Raw genomic sequence first — 12,772 nt, forward strand, 5'->3', positions numbered from 1 at the left:
TTCCCAATACATCACAGTAAGACAAAACCTTGGACTCTCAATTCAGTGACCACCCCTCAGATCACCAACTCTCAGTCCATCACCACTCTTTAGATAATCAGTTCTCAGTTCATCAAGAAGAGAGGAGTCCCTCTTGTGCCATAGGCTTCCCCTGGAAACACAGTTGAGACCTTTTGTGTTTCCATGTCACACGTGGCACTGCCTGGAGATCATTTGCCATCGTGACATCTTCCTTTCATGCCCAGTGGTCTCACCACTGCACATGGACCAGAGCTGCTTCTAGGGTTCCCCTTTTAAGGATGCTTTGCCCAGTTCCAAAAAAAGCACAGTCTCTCACTTTCAGGACACCTGTCCCTCCCAAATTCAGCCCCTGGGCCCGAGGGGTCTCAAGAACAGAGATCTTCTTCTTCTTCCCTGAAGATGGAGAGCACCACCACCCTCCTCACCCGTTGTCTCTGTTCACGCACTCCTTCACATAACATTACTGCACTCTCTTGGCTCCAAGCCATTGCCTCCCCCTAGATGCAGTCTCTGTGTCACAGGAAAAAAATGGTTCTGTTCATGGCTATACAAGGAAAGTCCAGCCAAAGGCCATTCCATCACCTCCTCTCAACGAAGATTCTTCTCAACTTCTCTCGTGGCCCATTTCCTCTTATCTCATCTCTATCTCTCTTCTCACTCAACTCCAGGAGGATCAGTAAGGTTTCCATCATCCAAGAAAAGGGTTAAAAATCTCAGGCTCTGCCTGTCCAGAACTCCCACAGCTGCCCTGCTGGGCACCTTCTCGCTGCACCCCCCTTCTCCTTTATGGCTGGCCGTGCGGCCTGCATGTGATACCGAATTTCAAGCTGGCACAAGCACAGGCACAGGCTCACTCTCTTTCTCTCTTTCTCTCTGGGGGGCTGGCTGCCCGATGACTCTCCAGTGTTCCTCCACCCTTCCATCCTGCAGGGGCCTTCACCTCCCCTCTCTGTCCAAGGCCCGGCCTACCTCACGCGGCCGCATGGCTTCCCCTCCCCTGCCAGCCCGCAGCCGGGCAGGGCAGCTCTGACCTCTTTCACAGACAGAACCCAAGAGAGCTCCCCCTGGGAGTTCCCTGCTTTTAACCCCCTGTGTTCTCAGAGGCGCATCCATGTCCTCAGTGGCCACACCAGGTGCCAAAATTCAAATCTGAGCACCTATTGGTTTGACAACAGCATCCCAAACAACTCGCGTCCTTTTCAAACCAGGACACTGGCGGAAAAATATTGCCATTTCTTGAAAGTACTCTAATGACCCAGATAATAAAGATTTGCTTGTGTATTATGAAACCAACAGGTATTAACACCTGTGCCAATTTCAAGGCAGACATCAGCAGTGTGCCCATCAACAGGCAGTGCCACTTTTGCCCTGAGGTGCCCTGAGCTGGGATTGGATCTCTCCCAGAGCACCTGAGGGAGAGCAGAGCACCTTGCAAGCTGCAGGTCCCTGACAGCCCCACAGGGCTCCTGTGCCATCAACATCTGCTCTGCTCCAGTGTGAAACAGGGCCCAGCATGGTGCCGGGATCATCAGAGAGCTGAGGTGTGTGCTGGAATTCAATGGCCTCCCCATCCCGCAGCAGCCCTGCATTTCCCTCCTGCAGCCTTGGTCTCCAGCCCAGCCATGGAGGCTCTTTGGGCTCTGGAGTGTTGCTGCAGCCCCCAAGGGCAGCTGAGCTCTGCCTTTGGCACAGTCAGGCCTGGCCAGCGCAGGCCATGCTCAGCAATTGCTTGTGTGGGCCTGGCCTTGCTGTCAGCCCCGGCAGCGGCTGCGTGGCCCCTTTGTGGCCCTGTGCTGGCCCAGCCATGGTGGCCCAGCCCCTGTGCAGGCCCAGCCCAGGCCAGGAGCATTGCGGCTGGGAACGGCCCCTGTGCCGTGGTGCCCACAGCAGCCTTGGGGCTCTGTGCCCCATGGCCTCCCTGCTGGGCAGCCTCTGCCAGCTCCTGCAGAGCCCCTGGCACCTGTGGGGCTGCACAGACAGCCCTGCCCCGGGCTCTGCCGGCCTCTGGGCCAGCAGAGAGGCAGCCAGGGCTGGCCATGGCCGGGAACAGGCCCTGAGCCCCGCAGGAGGATGGAGCTGGGCCACAGCCAAACTCTGCCCAGGCCAAAGCTGGGGTAGCCACAAAGCTGTGCCCATTTCTGTTCATTGCTGCCCTGATAGGGATGGATCCTCAACCACTTGCAGGCTGCTGATGGATTTTAGTGCTACGGAGACTTCTTCTTTCTTGAGCTCTTCAGTTCAGGAATTCAGTGAGAAGAGCTCATAAACATTTGTTCAGAATACCTGAACAAGAAAAGGCCCTGGGGAATATTTCAAGTTTTCAGTTCTTAATGTGGTTAATTAGACAGATGACAGAAGTGTACTCAAAGTGAATATACAATAGTATAAAACAATGCAAAGAGTACAGTTTTGTTCTGTTAAGTTTCATTTTCCTGTTTATAGATTGATCTCAGCAATGTCCAATTGATATTGATCCCCAGCAGCTTTTAAAGCAGTTTGAACAGATATGATAATCAAGACCCTTCATGGCTGACAATCAATCAGAATTTTTCCCCACCCCCTCCCCACCATTTCCTTCATCCAGCCCCTGGAACTCCTATGGATCAGGAATGGTGTGGCCAGCAGGAGCAGGGCAGGGATTCTTCCCCTGTGCTCAGCACTGGTTGGGCAGCACCTCAAGTGCTGTGTCCAGTTCTGGGCCCCCCCACTTTAGGAAGGACATGGAGGGGCTGGAGCGTGTCCAGAGAAGAGCAACAAGGCTGGGGAGGGGTGTGGAACACAAGTCCTGTGAGGAGCAGTGTCTGAGGGAGCTGGGGTTGTTTATCCTGGAGAAGAGCAGGCTCAGGGGAGACCTCATCACTCTCTACAACTCCCTGACAGGAGGGTGCAGCCAGGTGGGTATTAGGCTTTTTTCCTGGGGAACAGTGACAGGACAAGAGGACACAGCCTTCAGCTGCACTAGGGGATATTTAGGATGGACATTAGGAAATATTCTTCACAGGAAGTGTGATTGGGCATTGGAATGGGCTGCCCAGGGAGGTGAGTGAGTCACCATCCCTGTAAGTGTTTAATGAAAGACTGGATGTGGCACTCAGTGCCATGGTCTGGGTGACAAGGGGGTGTTGGGTCCCAGGTTGGACTTGATGCTCTCCAAGGTCATTTCCAGCCTGGTTGATTCTCTGATGATTGTGACCCTGCAGGGCCCTGGGGAAGCAAGGGGCCACTGTGACTCTGCGGGGCCTGGTGGCACTAAGAGGACCATGGTGACACTGTGTACGACATGGCAGCACAGAGCCAAGGGGCCATGGTGACACTGTGGAACCAAGGAGAGCATTGCTGCACTGCCAGACCTCATGGAACCAAGGATCCACTGTGACACTGCAGGGCCCAAGGATCCAAGGGACTTTGTGACACCAAGGGGTCCCATGGAACCAAAGGGACATTGTGACCCTGGGAGGCCTCATGAAATCATGGAGACCATTGGGACACTCTGGGGTCTCATGGAACCGTGGTGACACCAAGTTGTCTGGGAGAGTGGATCTGCTGGAGGGTAGGAGGGCTCTGCACAGGGCCCTGGACAGGCTGGATCCAGGGCCCAAATCCAACAAGGTGAGGTTTAACAAGTCCCAGTGCTGGGTCCTGCACTTTGGCCACAACAACCCCTGCAGCACTACAGGCTGGGGACAGAGTGGCTGGAGAGCAGCCAGGCAGAAAGGGACCTGCAGGGACTGATGGACAGCAGGCTGGACATGAGGCAGCAGTGTGCCCAGGTGGCCAAGAAGGCCAATGGCTCCTGGCCTGGATCAGGAATGCTGTGGCCAGCAGGAGCAGGGCAGGGATTCTTCCCCTGTGCTGGGGACTGGTTGGGCAGCACCTTGAGTGCTGTGTCCAGTTCTGGGCCCCCAATTTAGGAATGACATGGAGGGGCTGGAGCATGTCCAGAGAAGGGCAACAAGGCTGGGGAGGGGTCTGGAACACAAGTCCTGTGAGGAGTGGCTGAGGGAGCTGGGGTTGTTTATCCAGGAGAAGAGGAGGCTCAGGGGACAGAAGGCAGTGTCAGGGCACAGGCTGGACTTGATGATTTCCAAGGTCTTTTCCAGCCTTACTGATTCTGTGATTTTCTAAAACCACCCTTGGAGCAGTTACAGGATGAGCCCTGGGCCTCCTCTTCAGCAGCTCCAGCATCCCAGGTCCCTCAGCTTCTCCTGGCAGCCCCAAAGCCCATCCTGTCAGTCCTGCAGAGCCTCTGCAGCTCCTCCTCATTGCCCACAACAGGGAGCCCCAGAGGCAGACACAGCAGCCCAGATGTGCCCCCCTGGCCTGGGGTGCCTCTGGCAAGGGAGCAGCAGCAGGCACTGCAGGAGCCTGCAGACAATTCCTGCAGCACTTGTAGGATGATCCTGCTGCCCAAGGGATGTTCCCATGGGGCCAGGTCAGGAACTGCAATGGGGAGTGGGGCCAGAGAGGAAAGGGCAAACAGGGATGGGCTGTTTGCAGGGGAGGGAACAGGCATGGGCAGCAGGAAGAAATCTGGACCAATGAAGAGTAAAGAAAACAAAGGTGAGGCAAAGGAAATGGTCAGGGCAGTTTGGGGGTGGCTGCCAGGCAGCCCTGGCTCTGAGCAACAGCGTCTGCAGTGGCACAGGAAACTCCCAGCTGATGGGAACAAACTTTCTGGCTGAGTGCAGAGGCCAGGACAAAGCTGAGTGGTTTCCCTGGTGTCCCGCAGGCCTTGCTGGCCCCAGGGGCTGATGGCATTTGTGCTCCCTCAGGTTCATGTCCCCACAGCAACAGCATGGGGGTGCTGCCCCTGCTGTGTGCAATGCAAACAGGGGCTGCTGAGGCAGTGCTGCCGTGTCTGTGCCTGCAAGGATGGGGCACCTGTGTGAGCTGGGGGAGAGGCCAGGGCTGCAGAGGGGGGATGTTGTTGGCAGCTGCATGAGGACGCTCTGGGACGCTGCCCTGGGCTGTGCAGCGCACTGGGCATGGATCAGCCCCTGCTCTGCTGCTCCTTCCCGTCTGCCCCAGGGCCCTTGCAGAGCCCCAGCCATGCTGTTTGCCCCCAGCCTGCCCACGGCCAGCCTGGGGCTGCTCACGGGGGTTTCTGTGCTGAGCATTGGCCTGGCCGTGTTCTTGAGAGAGCCTGGGCAAGGAGCCTGCAGCCCCCAGGGCCTGGCCTGAGGCGTCAGCGCTGCCCCAGCAGTGCCCATGGCCTGTCCCTGCTGCAGCCCCGGCACTGCCACCCCCAGGGCTGTGCCCGGCCCCGAGAGCACTCAGGCCCTGCAGCAACACCAGGGCCACCAGGGCAGCGGGGCAGGGCCACGGCAGCAGCACTGGCAACACCAAGTGCTGCTGCTGCTGCTGCTGCTGGGCACAGCTGCTGAGCCAGCACTGATCTGCCCCAGCTCTGCACACAGACATTGCTGCTGCAGCTCCAGAGAAGGCAACAAAAGGGCATCTCTGCAGAAAACTCTGCTGGGACATCCTTTAGTTCATTTAAAGCCACCGAGAGCACAGCCCCTCATTGACACAGTCTGTGGCCACAGGGTAGGTGGAGAGAAACACAATGAGAAATGGCACGAACAATGACACTTCTTTGTGGACAATAAGAAAAAATTAAAACAAAGGTAAAGAAACTCTAAAATGAAATCAAGAAGAAGTATCAAATATGACTTTTATTATAAGTGATTTGGAAACACTGACCAGCAGTTTAATTCTTCTGAAATTTTCCAGTGATCAGGCTCCTCACTGCAGCCTTGAGCTCCTGGTTCCTCAGGCTGTAGATGAGGGGGTTCAGGGCTGGGGGCACCACTGAGTACAGAACTGACAGGGCCAGATCCAGGGATGGGGAGGACATGGAGGGGGGCTTCAGATAAGCAAATGATGCAGTGCTGAGGAACAGAGAGACGACAGCCAGGTGAGGGAGGCAGGTGGAAAAGGCTTTGTGCCGCCCCTGCTCAGAGGGGATCCTCAGCACAGCCCTGAAGATCTGCACATAGGAGAAAACAATGAACACAAAGCAACCAAATACCAAAGACACACTAACAGCAAGAAGTCCCCGTTCCCTGAGGTGGGATTTGGAGCAGGAGAGCTTGAGGATCTGTGGGATTTCACAGAAGAACTGGCCCAGGGCGTTGCCATGGCACAGGGGCAGGGAAAATGTATTGGCCGTGTGCATGAGAGCATTGAGAAAGGCACTGGCCCAGGCAGCTGCTGCCATGTGGGCACAAGCTCTGCTGCCCAGGAGGGTCCCGTAGTGCAGGGGTTTGCAGATGGACACGTAGCGGTCGTAGCACATCACGGTCAGAAGGGAAAACTCTGCTGCGATGAAATATCCAAAAAAAAAGACCTGTGCAGCACATCCGGTGTAGGAGATATTGCTGGTGTCCCAGAGGGAATTGTGCATGGCTTTGGGGACAGTGGTGCAGATGGAGCCCAGGTCAGTGAGGGCCAGGTTGAGCAGGAAGAAGAACATGGGCGTGTGCAGGTGGTGGCCGCAGGCTACGGCGCTGATGATGAGGCCGTTGCCCAGGAGGGCAGCCAGGGAGATGCCCAGCAAGAGGCAGAAGTGCAGGAGCTGCAGCTGCCGCGTGTCTGCCAATGCCAGCAGCAGGAAGTGCCTGATGGAGCTGCTGTTGGACATTTGCTGGGGCTGCACATGGGGATCTGTAAGAAAACTAATCATGGAATAGTTGGGTTTGGAGAGGACTTGAAATATCCCAGCACAGCCTGGGGGCACTTTCCCCCCACTGCCTGCCCAGGGCTCTGCTGCCTGGAGCTGTCCCTGCCAGCAGCTGCTTCCCTGTGCCCAGGGCTGGGCCCTGCCAGTGCTGCCAGAGCCCAGCCCAGCCCTGGGGGCTCAGCTCTGCCCTGCAGAGCCCTCCCAGCTCAGGCACTGCCCAGGGGCAGCTCTGGCTCTGCAAGCTCTGATGGCAATGTCAGAGCAACCCTGAGGAGACTGGAAAAGCAACACTGATGCTGCCTCTAAGGGGTCCTGTGGTGATTGCTGTTGCTTCCTGGCTTATTCTGATCAGAGAATATTTTTTTTTTTCTCAACCTGAACTGAGTGATGAATATCATTGTGCAATTTCCAACTCAGCGCAGTAGATTAAAAAAGCAGGATATCCCTTTTTATGCAGCCCCTGCCTTGCTATACTCCCTGTATAATCTATTTGGAAATGTTCTGCAGTTCAATGCCATGCTGGGCGCAGTCCTGAACAATGCAGCATCCTCCCCACACAAGGAGAACACTCCCAAGCCTCACCAGCTGTCTCCCCCCACCCAGATCTTGTCCCCCAGTGCTGGGAGCAGCTGCCAGGGCTGGCTGAGAGCTGTCCCTGGCAGGCAGCAGAGTCCCTGCCCCAGCACAGCGCCCTGGGCTGCAGGACCCTGCTCTGCAGGACAGCCCTGGGCACCCCTGGCTGCTCTGCACAAGAGACAAGCAGAGAATGTACTCACAGGCTCTGCAGGCATTGGCATGTTCCAGCTGCAGGAGATGGCTCCAGGAGCTGCAGCTGCATTGTCCTGCAGCCAGAGGTTCCTGTGCCAAGGGCTGGCAGTGATTGTGCCCCAGGCACTTCTCAGCCCCTTCCCAGCCCTGACTGATTGAAGCTCTCTGTGCCTCTGTGCTGTGCCCGGGCTGGCTGCAGGCAGTGCCCCAGCCCTGCTGGGCTGGCACAAGAGCTGCTCATCCAGAGAAATGTGCTTTTGAAGCTCTTCTTGGTCACCAGGAGCTGCCTCTGTGCCAGGAGCCCAGCCCAGCTCAGCAGCACAGACACAGCACAAGGACTTTAATCAGCCTCTGGGGCTTTGTGCTCAGGCCCTGGACATCAGTCCCTGAGAGGGAGCTGAAGAAACCTCTCCAGAACTCCAAGGCAGAATCCAACTCCAAACTTTCTTGCACTTTTAATGGGTCCCAGAGAGGGACACGACTGAGCAAGTGTCCCCAGGCCCCAGGCAGAGCAGAGAACTGCAGGCAGTGATGACAGGTGGGGACAAAGAGAAGCCAAGTCTTGGTGCCCTGGGCCACAGCAGGGTCTGTGCCAGCAAGGGCTGGGAGGAGACACCTTGTGCTGAGGCCCTGGGGCCTCTTGGCCCAGCCCCAGCCAGGCTGGGCACTGTCAGCCCCTTGTGCTGCCCTCAGCATCCCCCCCTAGCCCACATCCCAGTGGTCTCAAGGATCTGCTGCAAGGAGTCCCTGGGGAGCCTTGCTCAGCAATGGCCCTGGGGGCTCCTGAATGCTCCCTGCAGGGACTGCAGCTTTTTCAAAGGACTTTGGGTTTGGCTTTTGCCTTGCAGTCTCTGAGAGGTTTGTGCAATCCTGGCCTCCAATTATCTGCTGTAATTAGTCCCTGGAGAGGCTTTGTCAGTAATGACACTCAGTGGGGCTCATTAATGCTTCAGGGTACTTCAGTTATTTGAAGGTACTTGGTGTTTCCCTTTTGATACAGACTCTGTGAGAGGTTTGTGCACCATGGCCCCAATTATCTGCTTTAACGAGTCCCTTGAGGGCTTTGCATTGACATTTAGTGGGGCTCATTAATACTTTGAAATACTCAAGTTTTTTAAGGTACTTTGGATTTTCCTTTCTACACTGAGTCTCTGAGAGGATTTTGTGCCATCCTGGCCTCCAATTCTCTCCTCCACGGAGTCCATGAGGTACCCTGTGTTGGAGATGGACCTCAACAGGATGAGGTCCTTCATGCTTTGAGACACTTTTGGGTTTTCTTCTGACTTTGACTCCTGCAAAGGTTTTTGCAATCTCCTCTCAGGCCCTGAGGTTCCAGGGTTTAGCTCCAAATGCACCACAGGGCTTATTAGGATGAAGCATCTTTTGACAAACCATGGCTCTGCCTTGATTTCCCTCTGGTCTAGTCCACTTCAGCAGGACAGTTTCCTTTTACAGTTATGGAGAAGTATTTCAATGAGCTTCTAAGAAACATGTAATCCTATTTTAAAGAGTGTATTTTATGCTGTTCTCTTTAGAGAAGAGGTGATTGCAGCATTCTGTGATTGATATTGATCCAGGGTTTCTCCTAAGGAGGTCTGGCCAGATCAGTGAAGTTGTACCTTGAGGTCTGACCCAGTGAGGACAACTTTTCCCACATTCCCCAACCCCATGTGAGAAATGATTTTTACTTTCAAAAATTTAAATGGTTTATTAAGACTTTATCAAAATGCAACAGAAGACTGAATAAAGAAAAGAATACAGCACCGGGACCAAAGAATTCAGTCACTGTGTGCTCATCTACAAAATGGATGCTCTGTCTTTTACACCTCTAGCCCCTCCCAAAGTCTTGTCAATCGACTCCTTCTCTGTCCAGTGCTGGAGATCACTGTCTCACACCTTGATTGGAGGTCAGGTGCTGCCATAGGAACAAGCCAACCCTCCCAAATGCCCCAACTACTGAGGCCATCCTGTGATAGCAATGCAAGGGGGAGGGGAAAGATAACTGTACATCTACAAAATGTCCCTTAACATATATTTAATATTCACCCGTTAATTGTGAGAGTCAACCATAGGGTTACTCTTCTATAACAAACCCCCCTTTTCTTTTTCTAGAAGTCCTTTTGCTTGAACAATTAAGTAAAACTCTGTCTCTCTCTTGTATGAGTCATACCAGCATCTGTTGATGTGGGCAAGGACACTGGGAACAGGAGAAAAAAATCTCAGGTTTTCCATAGACACACTCATTTGGAATGGACAAAAGGGCATCCCAGAGGTCCAGTGTGGCTTTGACTCCCATCTACCGTGCCTATGTGGCTGCTGCCCATAGTTGGTGCATCTTAGGGGTGAGTCCAGAGGCCAACTCGGTCCTGCCCTCCAGTCCCTGTTGTATTAAAAGACAGCTGAGGAATTACAGAGGTCTGGAATGGCCTTTTGTCCCTACCTTACCATGCCCATGGGGTTGCTACCCACAGCAGGGCTATGGAGCCTTCTTGGTAGCAAACAAAGGGGTCAACCCGGCCTTGTCCTCCTTCCTTTGTCTTATTTTCTTAAAGAAGCTGTCCCATTGCCTTTTACTGTCCCTTGTGTACTTCCCCTCAACAGCTGCTGGTAATTCTCACCCATGAAAACAGGAAGACAGTTCTCGAGCTGGCTGGTAGAAGCTTGACTCTGCTTTTTGGGCGTCTTGGTGTTTTCCTGGTTGTCTTTCAGTCTCTGCTTGAGAGTCAATCTTGTTTCACCCAGCCTGGATGTTACAGTCCACTCTTTGGGTTCTTCTCCTGGGCCTTTGACTCTGTTGCCATGAGTCCATCCCCGCTCTGCAGCTCGCACGGCCGATTCGGTGCTGAGCAGTGCCTGAAAGGGACCTTCCCACTGGGGAGTTAGAGGCTGATCTCTCCATGGCTTAATCATCACCCAATCCCCAGGATTAATATTATGGATTCTGAAATCCAGGGTGGTAGTTTGAGGAATTGCCCCTTTATGTCTTAGCCCTTCTAAGGTTTGTGCTATAGACATCACTTATTTCTTGGCATTGGCTTCCCCTTCCTCATGGGTGGCAGCCTTCTGGGGTGAGGTCAGGAAGGGAAACCCAAACATCATTTCATAGGGTGACACCCCCAGATCTGACTGGGGTTGGGTTCTAATTCTTAATAAGGCCAAAGGGAGACATTTTATCCATGACATTTGGGTTTCAATCATTAGCTTAACTAGAGCTCTTTTAAGAGTTTGATTCATTCTCTCAACCTGACCGGAACTCTGTGGATGCCATGGAGTTTGTAATTCCCATTTTACTCCCAGGGCCTGAAAGACTCTCTGAAATATCTCTGATGTGAAATGAGTTCCCCAGTCTGAATCAATCCTGTTTGCCATCCCATATTGGGGAATGATTGATTCTGGAATTGTTTTACTCACAACATTGGCATTGGCTTTCACAGGGTGTACCACCTCTTCCCAATGAGTTACGTAATCTGCTATTACTGGCAAAAACTTCCACCATTGTACCTGGGGAAGCTCAATAAAGTCTACTTGGATGTTTTGGAAGGGCCTTAAGGCCAGTTCTCGCCCTCCTCTGGGTGTTTTCGTCATGATTTTATTATTCACTTGTTGACAAATCACACCCTGTTCAGTTATCTGCTTAGCTATTCTGAAAATTCCTGTGCATCCCCAGTTCCTTAGAAATTGATCACTCAGCGCTTGTGTACCCCAATGTGTTGTCCCATATATGCCTTCTAGCATTTCCCTGGCCAAGGGTTTATTCAACATTTGCCTCCCATCTGCTAATCTCCACTTCCCTTTGTTGTCTTTCTTGGCTCCTATTTTAAGGAGTTCTTCCTCTTCTGACCCACTGAATACAGGGACTTTTTGCATTTCTCTCATGGGGGTTAATACTATTATTAGTTTTTCTGTCTCTGATTCAGTTGCATTTTTAGCCTCTAAATCAGCTAAATTGTTCCCTTGTGCCCCTTTTTGATGTCCTTCAACATATACCACCGCTACTTCCTCTGGTAATTGTAAGGTTTCTATCTCTTCTAAAAGAAATTTTTTGTGAATCAGTCCCTTTCCCTTTGAATTTAAAAGCCCCCTCTCTTCCCAAATTTTTCCAAAGATATGCACTACTCCAAAAGTGCATTTTGATTCCTGTATATATTTTGTTCCCCGTTTTCTGTGCCAATATTTCCAGAGCTCCTTTTAGGGCACACAACTCATATTTTGGGCTGACCAATTGGAAGGTAACTTTTCTAACTTTTCCCTTTTCTATGGCCACCAACCCTTCATGCACTATAGCGTACCCCGATACCCCGTGCCCCTTTATTACCCGTGAAGATCCATCGATGTACAATCATTTTCCACCTTGGAGTGGTTGATCTGTTAGGTCCTCTCTTCCTTTAGTTTGATAGTTTATAACCTCTAGGCAATTATGTATTAGTTCCTCACTTGGTTCTCCATACAAGAACTGGGCAGGGTTGAGTTGGTTACTCACAATCAGCTCTAAACCATTATCTATTAAAATGGCTTCATATTTTAGCACTTGGGAATCAGTGAGCCATTTCTCAGCTTAGGATACTGCTTACTGAGTTTGGGATATATATCTTCAATTTTCCCCCAGAGGGTAATTTTTTGCTTTCTGCTATGAGTAGGGCAGTCACTGCCACAGCCTGAACGCAGGTTGGCCACCCCTGGCTGACAGGGTCTAGCAGTTTTGATAAATAGGCCACTGGTTTCCTGGATCCTCCCCAGTCCTGGGCTGACACTCCATGTGCTACCCCTTTTTCTATATCCACAAACAGATAGAAGGGTTTGTCTAAGGCAGGAAGACTCTGTGCCAGTGCACTGACTATTTTTTGCTTTAAAGCTTCAAACTTTTGTTCATTGTCTTTTTCCCACCTAATCTCTTCTTCTGCTAACTTTTCATACAAGAACTGGATGGTCTGCGCGTATCCTTCAATCCATAGCCTACAACATCCCAACAGGCCTAAAAACCTTCTGACTTCCCTCTTAGTTTTTGGCCATGGGAGTGAGACTATCCCCGTGATTCTCTCAGGGTTCAGCCCCCAGCTCCCTTGACAAATCACATGTCCTTGGTATTTTACTTCTCGCTCTACAAATTGGAGAATCCCTTTTGATACCCAAAGTCCTTGGTCCCTCAGAAAACTTAACAACACCATGGTGGATTCCCAAACTTCTTTTTCTTCCTGTCCTGAGAAAAGCAAATCATTTACATATTGGATGAGCTACATCTCAGGTTTAATGGAGAAGAGCTGTAGCACTTCTCCTAGGCGTTGACCGAAGAGGTTTGGGGAT

General features: G+C 52.3%; 1 protein-coding gene across 1 annotated transcript; it reads right to left on the minus strand.

Moving 5' to 3' along the window:
- Positions 1–5,731: 5,731 nt before the first annotated feature.
- Positions 5,732–6,664, minus strand: LOC139604431 (olfactory receptor 14J1-like). Its single transcript, XM_071455581.1, has one exon. It carries the CDS (start codon positions 6,662–6,664, stop codon positions 5,732–5,734), a length of 933 nt encoding a protein of 310 aa, XP_071311682.1.
- Positions 6,665–12,772: the final 6,108 nt, after the last annotated feature.

Source organism: Agelaius tricolor, unplaced genomic scaffold, assembly GCF_023055355.1.
Source record: "Agelaius tricolor isolate 1412-34295 unplaced genomic scaffold, bAgeTri1.0.p SCAF_51, whole genome shotgun sequence".
Taxonomy (NCBI): Eukaryota; Metazoa; Chordata; class Aves; order Passeriformes; family Icteridae; genus Agelaius; species Agelaius tricolor.